Source organism: Balaenoptera acutorostrata (genome assembly GCF_949987535.1).
Source record: "Balaenoptera acutorostrata chromosome 6 unlocalized genomic scaffold, mBalAcu1.1 SUPER_6_unloc_5, whole genome shotgun sequence".
In the NCBI taxonomy this organism is placed as follows: domain Eukaryota; kingdom Metazoa; phylum Chordata; class Mammalia; order Artiodactyla; family Balaenopteridae; genus Balaenoptera; species Balaenoptera acutorostrata.
The window spans coordinates 342,903-359,100 of NW_026645494.1; the positions used below are offsets into that span (position 1 = coordinate 342,903).

The 16,198-nt window shown below is 41.6% G+C and overlaps 1 protein-coding gene across 1 annotated transcript in view; it reads left to right on the top strand.

Moving 5' to 3' along the window:
* Positions 1-16,198, top strand: part of LOC130706612 (uncharacterized) — a 180,932-nt gene that overhangs the window by 154,658 nt on the left and 10,076 nt on the right. Inside the window, exon 5 of the mRNA XM_057539300.1 lies at positions 9,383-9,702. Within this exon, the coding sequence (XP_057395283.1) occupies positions 9,383-9,702 (320 nt within the window). The remainder of the gene's footprint in view (positions 1-9,382; positions 9,703-16,198) is intronic.

Sequence of the window (16,198 nt, forward strand, 5' to 3'; positions counted from 1 at the left end):
TGAACATATACGTATATGGGCATGTAAATATATATAGACTATTTCTGGAAGCATACAAGATAAATTATTAATAGCATTTCTCATTCTGGGTAAAGATATGCCATGAGTACGCGATGAATGGTATTTTTAAACTACATGCGTATATTGCTGTTCAATTCAATAGCAGGTTTTGAAAGGATTAGAGGAAAAAAAGCAAAGGAAATACAAAATAGTTTTTTAATTGTGGTAAAAAAACCCATAACATTAAATTTACCATCCTTACCATTTTTAAGTGTACAGTTCAGTGGTGTTAAGTATATTCACATTGTTGTGGAATAGATCTCTAGATCTTTCTCATCTTGTAAAGCAAACTTAAACCCACTAAACACAAATTTCCCTCCCCATCCCCTCAGCCCTTGGCAAGCATCTCTCTACTATCTGTTTCAATGATTTTGACTACCTTAGATACTTCATATTAGTGAAATCATACAGTATTTGTCCTTTCGTGATGGTTTATTTCAAGTAGCATAATGTCCTTGAGTATCCATATTATAGCACAGGACAGAATTTCCTTCTTTTTAGGGCTGCATAATATTCTATTGTATGTATATCCCAGATTTTGTTTATCAGTTGCTATGGTCTGAATGTTTGTATCCCACCAGAATTCATACGTTGAAATCCTAACCCCTTAAGGTGATAGTATTAGTAGGTAGGGGGTTTTGGGAAGTGACTAAGTCTTCCACTAAGAAAGGGCTTAGTGACTCATAAAGAGGCTCCAGAGAGATCCCAACCTGATTCCAACATGAGAGAATGCAACAAAAGTGTGAGACCCAGGGCTTCCCTGGTGGCGCAGTGGATGAGAGTCTGCCTGCCAATGCAGGAGACACGGATTCGAGCCCTGGTCTGGGAAGATCCCACATGCCGCGGAGCGACTAGGCTCGTGAGCCACACTTGCTGAGCCTGCGCGTCTGGAGCCTGTGCTCCACAACAAGAGAGGCCGCGATAGTGAGAGGCCCGCGCACCGTGATGAAGAGTGGCCCCAATTGCCGCAACTAGAGAAAGCCCTCGCACAAAAACGAAGACCCAACACGGCCATAAATAAATAAATAAATAAAATAAAGTTTAAAAAAAAAAAAGTCTGAGACCCAGAAGAGGGCCCTCACCCAAACTTACTGGCACCCTGACCTCAGACTGTCAGCCTCTAGAACTGTGAGCAATAAATTTCTATTGTTTGTAAACCACCCAGTCTGTGGTATTTTGTTATATCAACTTGAATGGACTAAGAGATCTATTCATCCATTTACGGGCAATTGGGTTGTTTGCACCTGTTGGCTATTGCGAATAATGCTGTGATAAACATGGGTATACAAATATCCCTTCAAGATCCAGATTTCAGTTGTTTTGGACATATACCCGGCAGAGGAATTGCTGGAGCTTATTATGCTAATTCTATTTTTACTTTTTTTGAGGAACCTTCATATTGTTTTTTATAGTGGCTGCACCATTTTGCATTTCCACAAGGGTTCCAATTTCTCTGCATCCTCCCCTAAATAGTGTTTTTATTTGGTTCCCTTACCCACTGAAATAGCCTCAAGATATGTGGGGAGGTGCAATCCACATGGACCCTGAGTGCTTGTGTGCTCTTTCTAGATAGGCTAAGAGTGAAGGCTCTAGCTGCATTTTATCCAGGCCATTCTCAGGGTGTGCTAGAGAAACAGCAGTCCTGAGAGATGAGAGGCCAGCCTCCCCCAGGCAAGGAGCAGGTCTGCATCTTCTCATTACAAGAGCAGTGAATCCCCCGAGCGTGGTGCTTGATCCTCTAAGGCAGCCCACTGCCTGCAGCATCATCCGTCCTGGACCCTTTGCATTACCTGTAGCGCATAGGGAGGTTCATGGGAAACCCAGGCAGTGTTCACTAAGCCGTGTCTCTGCCACGTGAACAGCTTCCAAAATGGTGCCATTTCTCAGGTGTCTTTCTGGATGACCATGAACTCTACGACGCTCAGTCTCTCTGTGCTGGTGTTTGGAATGCTTTCAGTTATCGTCTTTTCTCTTTCATGGTGCTTTTGTGCTGATCTTGTTTCCCAGATTATACACTCGACCTAAATTATGTCAAATATAAGATCTGTGTACTAACTGTTAGAAGTCAAACCATTTATATGGCCTTTTTATTAAACATAAAAAATATAAAAATATGCTCATTACTTACTTGAGATTTTCAGCTCACATTGGGATTTAGACTTAAGTTTCCTTCATGTAAGTAGATTCTAAGTCATTTCCACAGTGAATATATTCCTAATACAGGCTTTTAGATGATATAGATAAGAGTAAGTACTATTTCAAGTTAAGAAAAACCTTTTTGGGTGACTTTCTTCTTTTTTAAAAATTAATTTTATTGAAATAGAGTTGATTTACAATGTTGTGTTCATTTCTGCCATGCAGCAAAGTGATTCAGTTATGTATATATACACATTCTTTTTCATATTCTTTTCCATTATGTTTTATCACAGGATATTGAATATAGTTCCCTGTGCTATACAGTAGGACCTTGTTGTCTATCCATTCTATATATAACAGTTTGCATCTGCTAATCCCAAACTCCCAATCCATCTCTCCCCCAGCCCTCCTCACTCTTGGCAACTTCAAGTCTGTTCTCTATGTCTGTGAGTCTGTTTCTGTTTCCTAGATAAATTCATTTGTGTTGTATTTTAGATTCCACATAGAAGTGATAGCATCTGATATTTCTTTTTCTCTATCTGACTTACTTCACTTAATATGATAATCTCTAGGTCCATCTGTGTTGCTGCAAATGGCATTATTTCATGCTTTTTATGGCTGAGTAGTATTCCATTGCATATGTGTACCACGTCTTCTTTATCCATTCATCTGTCGATAGACATTTAGGTTGTTTCCATGTCTTGACTATTGTAAATAGTGCTGTAATGAAATTGGGGTGCATGTATCTTTTCTAATTATAGTTTTCTCTTGACATATGCCCAGGAGGGGGATTGCAGGATCATATGGCAACTCTATTTTTAGTTTTTTGAGGAACCTCCATACTGTTTTCCAGAGTGGCTGCACCAGTTTACATTCCCAGCAACAGCGTAGGAGGGTTCCCTGTTCTCCATACCCTCTCCAGAATTTGTTATTTGTCGACTTTTTAATGATGGCCATTCTGACTGGTGTGAGGTGGTACCTCATTGTAGTTTTGATTTGCATTTCTCTAACAATTAGCAGTGTTGAACATCTTTTCATGTGCATGTTGGCCATTTGTTTGTCTTCTTTGGAGAAATGTCTATTTAGGTTTTCTGCCCATTTTTCAATTGGGTTTTGTTGTTGTTGTTGTTATTGAGTTGTATGAGCTGTTTGTATATTTTGGAAATCAAGCCCTTGTTGGTGGCATCATTTGCAAATATTTTGTCCCAGTCCGTATGTTGTCTTTTCATTTTGTTTACAGTTTCCTTTACTGTACAAAAGCTTGTGTGTTTGATTAGGTCCCATTTGTTTATTTTTGCTTTTATTTCTATTGCCTTGGGACACTGACCTAAGAAAACATTGGTACTATTTCCGTCAGAGAATGTTTTGCCTATGTTCTCTTCTAAGAGTTTTATGGTGAGGTGGCTTTCTTCTGGCATATATAAGTGTAAGCTAGGGCTTCCCTGGTGGCGCAGTGGTTGAGAATCTGCCTGCCAATGAAGGGGACACGGGTTCGAGCCCTGGTCTGGGAGGATCCCACATGCTGCGGAGCAACTGGGCCCGTGAGCCACAACTGCTGAGCCTGTGCGTCTGGAGCCTGTGCTCCGCAATGGTGAGAGGCCCACGTACCGCGATGAAGAGTGGCCCCAGCTCACCGCAACTGGAGAGAGCCCTCGCACAGAAACGAAGACCCAACACAGCCAAAAATAAATAAATAAATTTATTTTTTAAAAAAAGGATAAAATCAATCAGTTCAATTTAAAAAAAATAAAAAAATAATAAAAGGATAAGCTGTCTCTGAGATTATATTACATTGGTTTGGATGCATGGACAGGAGTGCATCTGTCTGCCATGCACCCTAAATACCTATAGGGTGAGCTCCGGACCTGAAGCACATGACTCATCTTCCAGTCATTTTCCCAATTACCCTGTGGTATGCTTGAAAACCTCTGCTTATTTTATTGGCATACTCTACCTTTCACTTTGTCCTTGAGGAGGGATCAGTTAAGAGCTAAGGAAGAGCAGTTTTGAAGAAGAGTCGAAGGTCAGGGCATTTTTCTAGAAGGAGCTGTGCATAAGAAAGAAGAAGGGCAGGTGGTGGAAATACCAGAACTTAGCCTCACACTACAGCTATGGCCAAGGGAGAGAAGTTCAAAATAAATAATGTTTGATGTGCATTAGACAAATAAAGTTTATTTGGATTTGAACTCCTGTCTTCTCTTTTGTGTTTTTTAATGTTCTTAATCATTCAACCTGAATGGCTTATCTTCCTCTCAGAGCTTTGAACATTTTAATGATTCAGTATCCTTCTTTTTTAGAAGAGAGAGAAGAGAAAAATCACTTGAGCAGTGGAAAGAGATCCCTGGGGAGCTCTTGTGTATGCTGCAGCAAATGCTTTATTAGCTAAAGTTCCCACTGATGGAAAATTCAGACATAGGAAAAGCTCCTACATATTGGAAGAAAATTTGAGAGTTACCAAAAAATATCGTCAGAATGGAATGCAAAATGACTGTGGCAACACTTTTTCATCCATATATACCCAAGTAATAATAAGTGAAATGGTCAGTGAATTACATCGCCAATAAGTTTTCTATCCTTAGATTAAATAAATAATAAATACATGAGTCACTTATTACAGGAACCTGACTGTGATATCCAGGGTCTTTTGAAAACCCTCCCCTGTCAAACAGTACAGGGCACCTTTAAACTGAAAGGAATTAAATCTCTCCCTGTATTAGTTTCCTAGGGCTGCTGTAACAAAGTACTGGAAATTGAGGGGCTTAAAACAACAGAAATTTATTCTCTCATAATTCTGGAGGCTGGAAGTCCAAAATCAGTGTCTTGGCAGGGCATGGGCAGGGCAAGGGTCTCGGGAGAATCTCTTCCAGGTCATTCTCTTAGTTTATGATGTTGTCAGTAATTCTTGGAGTTCTTTGGCTTGTAGATCATCACTCCAATCTCTGCCTCCACTGTCATGGGGTGTTCTCCCTCTGTGTCTTTATTTCATCTTCCCTCTGTGCATGTCTCTTCTCTTCTTGTAAGGACCCAGGTCATATTGGATTAGGGTCCACTGTCATGACCTCATCTTAACTTGATGACTTCTGCAAAGACCAGATTTCCAAATAAGTTCACATTCACAGGTTCCGGAGTAAGAACTCCAATATATCTCAACGTGAACATGACAGTGGCCTGGAAGGACAGAGGTGGCTATAGTCAAACGATGCTTATCGTAAAGGAAAAGAGGCACTTTCTCATTTTGTTTGTTGTGCCCACTTTTTGTAAGGGAAGAAGAAGATTAATCTGGAATTGATGAGAAATTGATAAGAAATGCTCTGGACACCATGGCAAATGGAATGTGAGAAAATGAGCAAACAACACCCCTGAGTACTACAAGGAGTGGCATCTAGAAAGGGAGGCTCGAGTTTGTGTCAAGATGAAGAACCGTGGTTGGTGTCTGACATTTACTGAGTGTTTATTGTGAGCCAGGCATGGTTTTAAGCATTTCAGGTGCATCATATCATTTAATCTTTCTCCATGAGTGTCTTCATTTTACAGACGAAGAAACTGAGGCTCAGAGTTACACAATGGTCAATTTCTGTGTTACTCTGGAATATTCTATGGTATGATTGAAGTAGCCCTTTATTTTCCTGTTTATTATTATTATTATTAATTACGTGCAGTGAGATAGATTCCCAGAGCACACAGAAGAAAGAGAGGATGAGAGGGAGGAAGACTTTACAACGCAATCGTGTTCTTGGTGGGGCAGAGGCAAGTCTGGGTCACCTTAGGGCTGGGTTTAGGAGGTGAGGGTGCACCCAAGGGCAGTGGTCAGAAAAGACCTGGAGAACTGCTGACCTCAGGATCCTGAATGGACACCTATGTGCTGTGGTTTTGCTGTTGTCCCAGCCCAGGCTGTGGCTCTGTTCTTAGGGATCTGCCATCTTTGCTCAAGGTTCCACATAGAAACAAAGATGCTGGATTGTTTGGTGCCTTTGTGAATTCTGTCTCCCTACTGGGAGTGAGATGTAGAATAGACACAGATGTTCCTGCCAGGTTTGGAAGCCAGCGATGAGGAGTTCAGCGTTGGACAAAACGCATTCCCTGCTTCATAAAGGGGTGTGGACTTGCTCAGCTCAGGACCTGGGGCGTCTTGGTTCAGGGAAATGAGAGGCAGAGCAGTTCCAGGCCAGGCTTTGCTTTTCTGCCCTCTTATCTGGACACAACCTCTCTGAGCATCAGTTTTTCCTGAGTCTTTGTCCTTTACTGGTCCTTTCCTCAGTCATAGGAAGCCCTCAAGATGCATCAAGATGTATATTATTCCCTAAATCGATCTGAACCCAATGCCTGGTCCTCAAGAACTACCTTAGGCCAAGAATCAACCAGGGAAGGGGAGAAAGGATGAAAGGAGGATGCAGGGGAGAGGTGCACAGGTAAGGGTCCTAGCTCAGCTGTCACCTGCAGAACAGAAGCAAGTGGCCTTGATTGTTCACACCTCACTTTACCTGCCTCCAGGTTGGAGCCTGAAGAGCTTGACTGGATTCACTTCTCTCTATTAGAAAGTTGTTAGGTCATTTTCAAATTTCATTTTAATGTATTTTCTCATTTACACTTACTTTGGTTTTGCTTTCTGCTTTTTTCTCCTGATTTTGGCTTTATTACTTTCAAGTAACACTTTTCTTTCAATCACCATTTTCTTCTTCTTAATGCCAGTTTACGTTATTTGCTAAGGGCTGATTTTGTTACCTTCACTCCTGTTTTGTCTATTTGACAGCCCCCTGAGATGATCTGTTTACCGCACTGTGTTCCCCAAGAAACAGTGGGGAAGCTGCCTAACAGACAATCTCCTGGGAGACTTTCCGCTACCCGTTTTCAGTGGGAAGCAGTTTCAGTCAGAACTGGCTCGCTCATCATAGCTGGGTAATATAAGCATCCAAATCACAGGGGGTGGGAGCACGTGGCCTCTCGGCGTTTATCTTGATTGAATCATGGGTGTGTAACTTTCCGTCGTTCAGCTCTAGATTTGTATTAATGATTCAGAGTTCATTACCTTAAGATAAGAAAGGTGTTCCCGCTGGCAAGAGCTAGATAAGATTGTGGGCAATTTGAGACTCTCACTGTGTGAAGTTGATGATGACTATATTCCCTGGTAAGAACTGAGAAATTCTGTCCTGTCCTGCCACCGCGTGACACCAAACAAGGTACAGTCGCAATGGGCTTTGTGTCACTGACATGAAATTGAGGGTGGGCGTGGTGGCACCCACCCAGAGTGCCCAGGATATCTGCAGCAGTGGCTGGGACGAGTAGAGTTTCCCATTACCACAGGGAGTTCATAGGCAGGAAACTTTCTGTTTCTCATTGTATCAGTCTGGGTCTCATTGCTAACATTTCACCTAAATGAAAATGCACTTTTACTTTGTTTAAATTTTTCTTGTGGTAAAATATGCATAACATATAATTTACCCGTTTAAGTATTTTAAGTGGCATTAAGTACACTCACATTGTTGTGTCACTATCACCCCACTATTCATCTTCAGAATTTTTTTGAGAGGTAAAACAACTAATATTTACTGTGTATATTTTTTATACAATTGTTAAAGGTTACACTCCATTTTCAGTGATTACAAAATATTGGCTATATTCTTCGTGTCGTACAATGCATCCTTGCAGCCTCTCTTACACCCAATAGCTTGTACCTCCCACTCCCCCCCCCCTTTTTTTGCCCCCCTCCCCCCGGTAACCACTAGTTTGTTCTCTATATCTGTGAGTCTGCTTCTTTTTTGTTATATTCACTAGTTTGTTATAGGTTTTCGATTCCACGTGTAAGTAATATCATACAGTGTTTGTCTTTCTCTGTCTGACTTCTTTCATTCAGCACAATGCCCTCCAAGTGCATCCATCAGAACTTCTTTCATCGTCCCAAACTGAAACTTGCTACCCATTAAAAACTAACTCCCCATTTCCTTTCTTTCTCCAGGCGCTGGCAATCACCATTTTACTGGCTTTATAAATTTGAATAGATACCTCATATAAGTGGAATCATATAATTTTTGTTCTTTTGTAACTAGCTTATTTCACTTAATGTTTTCAAGGGTCATCCATTCTGTGGCATGTGTCAGAATTTCCTTCATTTTAAGGCTGAATAATATTCCACTGTATGTATATCCCAGATTTTTTTAATCCATTCATCTGTTGGTAGATATTTGGATTGTTTCCACCTTTTGGCTATGGTGGATAATGTTGCTGTGAACATGAGTGTACAGATATCTCCTTGAGACCCTTCTTTCAACTTTTTTTTTTTTTAAATGGTCTCTTTTTTTTATTTTTTATTTTTTTAATTTTTTTTTTTAGAAATTCACGGTCTTTTATTTATTTATTTATGACTGTGTTGAGTCTTCGTTTCTATGCGAGGGCTTTCTCTAGTTGCGGCAAGTGGGGACCACTCTTCATCGCGGTGCGTGGGCCTCTCACCATCGCAGCCTCTCTTGTTGCGGAGCACAGGCTCCAGACGCGCAGGCTCAGCAATTGTGGCTCACGGGCCCAGTTGCTCCGTGGCATGTGGGATCTTCCCAGACCAGGGCTCGAACCCGTGTCCCCTGCATTGGCAGGCAGATTCTCAACCACTGCGCCACCAGGGAAGCCCCCTTCTTTCAACTTTTTTGGATATATACCCAGAAGTGAAATTGCTGGATCATATGGTAATTCTATTTTTAATTTTTTGAAGACCTGCCATAACGGTCTTGCAAGTGGCTGCACTGTTTTACATTCCTACCAGCAGTGCACGAAGTTTCCTATATATCCTTGCCGACACATCTTATTTTCCATTAAAAAAAAAAAATAGCCAATCTAAAGGGAGTGAAGTAGTATCTTACTATGGTTTTGATTTGTATTTCCCTAACAAACATCTTTTTCTGTGCTTATTGGGCATTTGTGTATCTTCTTTAGATAAATGTTTATTGCAGTACTTTGTGCATTTTAAAATCAGATTGATTTTTTTGTTGTTGAGATGTACAAAGTTCTTTATATATTCTGGATATGAACCCCTTATCATATATATGATTTGCAAATATTTTCTGTTGTTCCATTGGTTGCCTTTTTCACTCTGTTGATAATGTTCTTTGATGTATCCAAGTTTTAAATTCTGTTGTTATGTTTTGATATTTCTTCTTTTTTTTTTTTTTTTTTAATTTTTTTTTTTTTTTTTTTATAGCTACTTTATTTATTTATTTTTGGCTGTGTTGGGTCCCCGGTTCGTGCGAGGGCCTTCTCCAGCTGCGGCAAGCGGGGGCCACTCTTCATCGCGGTGCGGGGACCGCTCTTCATCGCGGTGCGCGGGCCTCTCACTATCGCGGCCCCTCCCGCCGCGGGGCACAGGCTCCAGACGCGCAGGCTCAGCAGCCGTGGCTCACGGGCCCAGCCGCTCCGCGGCATGCGGGATCCCCCCAGACCAGGGCTCAAACCCGCGTCCCCTGCATCAGCAGGCAGACTCTCAACCACTGCGCCACCAGGGAAGCCCTCTTCTTTTTCAATGTAAGCATTTATAGCTATATGTTATGTTGTTATCTATTTTGGCTTATGTTGTCTGTACTTTTGGTTTCATATCCAAGAAATCATTGCCAAATCCAATGTGATGAAATTTTTTTTTTTTAATGTAACAATTTAGCTTAATCTTTTATTTATTTATTTTTGGCTGTGTTGGGTCTTCGTTTCTGTGCGAGGGCTTTTGTTTCTGTGCGAGGGCTTTCTCCAGTTGTGGCAAGCGGGGGCCACTCCCCATCGCGGTGCGCGGGCCTCTCACTATCGCGGCCTCTCTTGTTGCAGAGCACAGGCTCCAGACGCGCAGGCTCAGTAGTTGTGGCTCACGGGCCCAGTTGCTCCGCAGCATGTGGGATCTTCCCAGACCAGGGCTCGAACCCGTGTCCGCTGCATTGGCAGGCGGATTCTCAACCACTAGCGCCACCAGGGAAGCCCTCGTGATGAAATTTTTATACTATGTTTTCTTCTAAGTGTTTTATAGTTTTAGGTCTTATGTTTAGGACTTTGATCCATTTTGAGTTCATTTTTGTATATGGTGTAAGGTAAGGGTCCAATTTTATTCCTTTACATGTGAATATCCAATTTTCCCAGCACCAATTGTTGAAAAGACTGTCCTTTCTGAATACATGGTACCCTTGTTGAAAATGATTTGTAGATCACTTTGTGAAACATTGACATCTTAAAAATATTAAGTTTTCTAATCCATGAACACAGAATGGTTTTCCATTTATTTGTGTCTTTAATTTCTTTTAGCAATGTTTTGTAGTTTTCAGAGTACAAGTCTTTTGCCTCCTTGACTAAGCTTATTCCAAAGTATTTTATTCTTTTTGATAATGTTGTAAATGGAATTGCTTTCTTAATTTTATTTTTGGATTGTTCCTTACTAGTGTATTGAATTGCAACTGATTTTTGTGTATTGATTTTGTATCCCGAAACATTGTTCCCTGATTAGTTCTAACAATTTTGGGGGGGGGGTGGATCTTTAGGGTTTTCTACATATAAAATCATGTTGTCTGCAGAGATAATTTTACTTCTTACTTTACAATTTGGATGTCTTTCATGCCTAATTTCTCTGGCTAGGACTTCCAGTATTATGTTGAACAGAAGTGACAAAATCTAGCATCCTTGTCTTGTTCCTGATCTTAGAGGAAAAGCTTTCAACCTTCACCAAAAATTATCATGTTCAGCGTGGGTTTTTCATATATGGCTTTTTATTATGTGGAGGTAGTTTCTTCTATTCTTAGTCTCTTGAGTGCTTTTATCATGTAAGTGTGCTGACTTTTGTCAAGTGCTCTTTCTGTATCAGTTGAGATGATCCTGTGCTTTTCCTCTTCATTTCATGAATACTGTATATGACATGGCTGGTTTTCTATATATTGAACCACCCTTGCATTCCAGAAATAAATCCCACTTGGTCATGGTGCATAATCCTTTTAATATGCTGCTAAATTTGATTTACCAGTATTTTGTTGAGGATTTTTGCATCATTGTTTATAAGGCATGTTGGTCTACAGTTGTCTTTTCTTGTAGTGTCTATGTGGCTTTGGTATCAGAGAAATGCTGGCCTCAGAATGAGTTAGAGAGTGTTCCTTCTCCTTTAAGTTTTGTAAGAGTTTGAGAGGATTGGTGTTGGTTCTTCTTAGTTCTTCTAAATATTTGGTAGAATTCATCCATGAAGTCATCTGGTCCAAGGCTTTTCTTTGCCAGGAAACTTTTGGTTACCAATTAAACCTCCTTACTAGGTCTATTCAGATTTTCTGTTTCTTTTTTATTTAGTTTTGGTAAGTTATGTGTTTCTAGGAATTCATCCATTTCACCTGGATTATCCAGTTTTTTAGTGTACAGTTCATAGTAATCTCTTATAATCCTTTTATTTCTGTTAAATATGTAGCCATGTCTTTGTCTTTATTTCTGATTTCAATTATTTGGGTCTTCTTTTTTTTATTTTCCTTAGTCAATCTAGCTAAAGATTTGTCAATTTTGTTGATTTTCAGAGAACCGACTCTTGGTTTCATGGATTTTTTCTATTGTTTTTCTAGTCTCTCTTTGTTTATCTCTGCTCTAATCTTTATTATTTCCTTCCTTCTTTGAGCTTTCAATTTAATTTGTTCTTCTTTTTCTAGTCCCTTAAGGTGTAAGGGTAGGTGGCTGATGGTGATATGTTTCTTCTTTTTCAATGTAAGCTTTTACATTACATTTTCCTCTAAGTACTGCTTTCCCTGCATCCCATGAGTTTTGGTAAGTTGTGCTTTCATTTTCATTTTCATTTCATTGTTTTCTTGATTTCCTTTAGTTCTTTGTTGGTGTATTCCTTTAACGTTTTGAGCATACATGAGATAGTTGTTCTAAAATCTTTTTCCAGTAAGTCCAAAACCTGTTTCTTGAGGTATGGTGTCTAGATATTTATTTTGTTCCTTTGAATGAGCCTAGTTTTACTGTTTCTTTGTATGCCTGGTGATCTTTTGTTGAAAACTGGGCATTTTAAAAAACAGCCACCTCAAAAAAAAAAAAAAAAACAGCCACCTCTCCCAGTGTTCTTATACTTGCTCTACACAGGGGAAGACCTTTGTAATCAGCCTAATGTGATGTCTTAGGGTCTTTTCAGACCTGTGTTGTCTCTGGACCAGTGCGTGTGTTTTTTCCCCCCAGTTCTCCTATTTATACATCTGCTTTTAAATGTCTTGCTTTTCTAAGAGTCTCACTCTTGCTTACTCTTGGGGCCTTAGCTGTCCTATTGTACTCCTCAATCAGTAATCTCTTGTCCTTGGTGTCTGTGGGTCTATAGTTACCTTTGCAACCGTTTTTACAAATCATACCCGCTGCTTCCCATGGCTCCCTTATTCTGAGATCTGAGCCATTTTTGTTTGTCTGAACTCTGAGTTAGGTGTCAAAAGACCAATCCTTAGGCAGCCCACAGACAGGTTAGAACATTGCAGATCAGTCTGCTCTCTCTCAGGTTTGCAAAAGGGGGCTGGGGATCTGGCTGCCACTTTCCTCAAGCTGCACTAAAAAGTGACTAAAAAATGCCACAGGTTTCCTACCCTTTTAAATGTGACATTTTTTTGATGGTGCGTTTGCTTGGTTGTTGTAGATCTTTGACTCATTTCTATAGTTTCTATAATGCCTTTTTAGTCTGTTTCTGGTTATGTACCTAAATCAAAACAGGAACATATTCTCGTCACTGCTGGAAGAAAAGAGTCTTTACTCTGCCAACCTGTCACGTGTGATGGATAAAAGGGCCCTTAGGACTGCACGTGGACACTGTCACTTTTTACAGAGAACCAATTGACCTTGTATAACTGGAGAGGCTTCCCCTCAAACACAGCTCTGCTCCCTCTGCTGAGGGTGGTGTCAGTCTCTCCCAATGCTGCTGGAAATGGAACACTGCATGCCTGGACACCCCACAAAAATAAAGGGTACTGACGTGCTCCCAGGCCAATACTTGTTCAGGAAGTGAGAGAAGTACTGTAGATATAAAAACATGCCAGTTTCTAAGGCAGCCTTCACTCCACATAGGAAGTACATGGCCAGGATTTGATTTGATAAAAAATTAGTATCACAGTTAGAAACCAGACCTGACCCTGAGCTCCCTTAATGACTTCATCTAATGTCTCCCTGTTGACCCAGCCAGGCCTTATCTTATCCTGTGTCTGGCTATCATTGGCTCTGCCGTCCCCTAAGCCCTTCCCTGCCCCAGGATCTCCTCTCTCTAGGTGCATTTCAGGTGACCTACACATCCAATTTCTATCAGATGTTTCCTGAGGGCCATCTGAATGTGATCCTAACAACCCGGGCTGAGTGATGCCACTTTGTGGATTCACTAAATGACACATTTCTGTGGGTCACGTCCTCCCAGCCCAGCGGCCCTAACAAGCAGCAGCACGGAAGCTGCTGGCAAACGCTGGGAGGAGCCCTTAGTACTGCAGGGAGCTGCCGGGGGCAGCCTCTCATGGCCCCACACCCAGGGCTCATCCCAGGAGACACTCCTGAGGAGGGGAAGGCAGGGCTGTGCCCTTGAGGAAGGAGGGACCGCTCACCTCTCTGACCTCGGGCTGGAGAAGGACGAGGGCTCGGGACCGCGGAAGACGGCAGGGAGCTCGCCCTCCTCCCTGAGAGCTCGGTGAGCTGCATCCAGGCGAGGAGGTGAGACCCTGCTCACTGCCCCTCCCTCCGGAATGCAGTCACTGCTACTGAGAACTCTACCCCAGCCCTGATTTCATTGCGGCTGGTTAGAAAAAAGGGAAAACAAACAAAACTAAAACCAAAACCTGACTCTGCACCAGAAGATAAATGAACTTCCATGTGTATGTAGCACCTTTTAAGGATTTGTCTAATTCCAAATGAAATGATCTCTATTTTAACTCCTTACTGATTCCTAATTTTCTTCATTTCAGGTACAGTCTATAACAATAGATTCCCGGCTGTGTTCTGAAGCAAATCCCCCAGTCTCGCCTCCCACCCCTGTGGGGCCTGGGGAGGGGGGAGGCATCTTCCCCCAGAGAAGGTGGGCATATTCCCCCCTCTCCCCCGTGCCTCCCTGGGCACCCCCTTGCCTGGGGACTGCGGTCTCCCTTCCTTACTCTCACACTCAGGGCCCCTCACAGAATGGCCCTGACCTGACTCCCCAGACTCTTCTCACCATCCTGTTTCCTAAACTTCAGCCAAGTTCCGCCCAGCATCCTGCTTGTCCGGAGAGTGTACCGCCTTCTTCCAAGTCCAGGCCTCTGCATGGAGGTTTGCTCTACCAGAAATGCCCCTCCTCTTGTGGCAACAGTTTAAATTCCTCGTTATTAAATTACAAATCTGCAGCCTCCTCCTCCTTGAGCGTTGCCTGATTTCCCAGCAAACGTATCTGCTGCAATTCCCTGCAGAATCACGTCAGGCCAGGGGCCACTTGGTGCTAGTTTCGGTTCCTGCATGCCAGCCCGTGCATCCCTGAGCGCACAGCTCCGTCTCATTTGTCTCTGCCTTGGGTGTTTCCTCATCAGTTAGTCTCCGTAAACGTTGTGAGTGAAGTATTTTCTACATTTCCAGGTATAAGCAGCTGCCATCTCATAAGATAACTTTCTTAAAAGAAGTGATTCACGGTGTATAGAGCATATTGTAGTTTAACCAGTGGTGGGGGGCAGGGTTGATACAAGTTTCTTCTCATTATTCCTAATACCAGCTCACCAGAGTGATGCTTAAAGGCAAGGACAGTTATGCTAATTTTTGCAGAATAATTTTTAATTCACAAAAACCATTAATTCTAAGACTGAAAAGTTGTATGTGAGATAAGCGTATGGTTACTACATCCACAAGCAAATTTTTACAGCCCTGGGACATTATGATGCCCTTAAATCCTCTTGGAACAGGTTGAAAGTTAAGCTGCATTGAGGATTTCTGAATTGCTGATACTCTGATATACCATAGTTCTTTTTTTTTTTAAATTTTATTATTTATTTATTTATTTATTTATTTATTTATTTATTTATGGCTGTGTTGGGTTTTCATTTCTGTGCAAGGGCTTTCTCTAGTTGCGGCAAGCGGGGGCCACTCTTCATCACGGTGCATGGGCCTTTCACTATCACGGCCTCTCTTGTTGCGGAGCACAGGCTCCATACGCGCAGGCTCAGTAGTTGTGGCTCACGGGCCCAGTTGCTCCGCGGCATGTGGGATCTTCCCGGACCAGGGCTCGAACCCGTGTCCCCTGCATTGGCAGGCAGATTCTCAACCACTGCGCCACCAGGGAAGCCCCCATAGTTCTATAGTTCATCTAAATTAATAAAATGAGATTTAAAAATCACATTCAAAATTGAGCAAAAGCCAAACTAACTCTTTTCGTATTAATTAAATGATAATAATGAGAAGTATGATTGTCCCTTTCGTAAAACATACCAAAATTATATGTTAGATTACATTCACTTAGCACAAAATGTCTTTCAAAAATAAATTGTAAGCACTAAACAATCTGAGGGCTACACCTGCACAGTTTTAGTTGCATATCTGCGTGTACATGACTGACATCCCTGACAGCTTGTAATTCATGTTTTATAAAATGATTCAGTATTTTAAAAGAATATAGCAGAAGGATAGCTTCTTATGCCTAAATCACCTGTTGTGCAAGGTCCTCACTCTAGTGCATTTTACACAATAGGGTTTTATTAGTCATAAACCATGGCTGACACTCATAAGCGCCAGTGTAAATGGGGAGAATGAAAATAAAGATGGGGCCTGAGAAACTGAGCTATTGTGAGCCAAGGTCCAGGAAGCAGACTCTCTAATAGCTTATTGGGTGTCTAGGAGCCAACAGAACCTTCTAGATAGTCTGTATAGGAAATCATCTAGCTTTCTCAAACTACATACATTTGGAATTAAAATTCCATTTGCTGCCAGTATCATTGTAAATGGGGGAGTAAGTCCCCCTTGTAGGGTCTTTAAGGGCCACTGCAATATTTCTGCAGAAGAACTTACAGGGTTTATTATACTCACAGGTCCTAGAGGAGAAGAC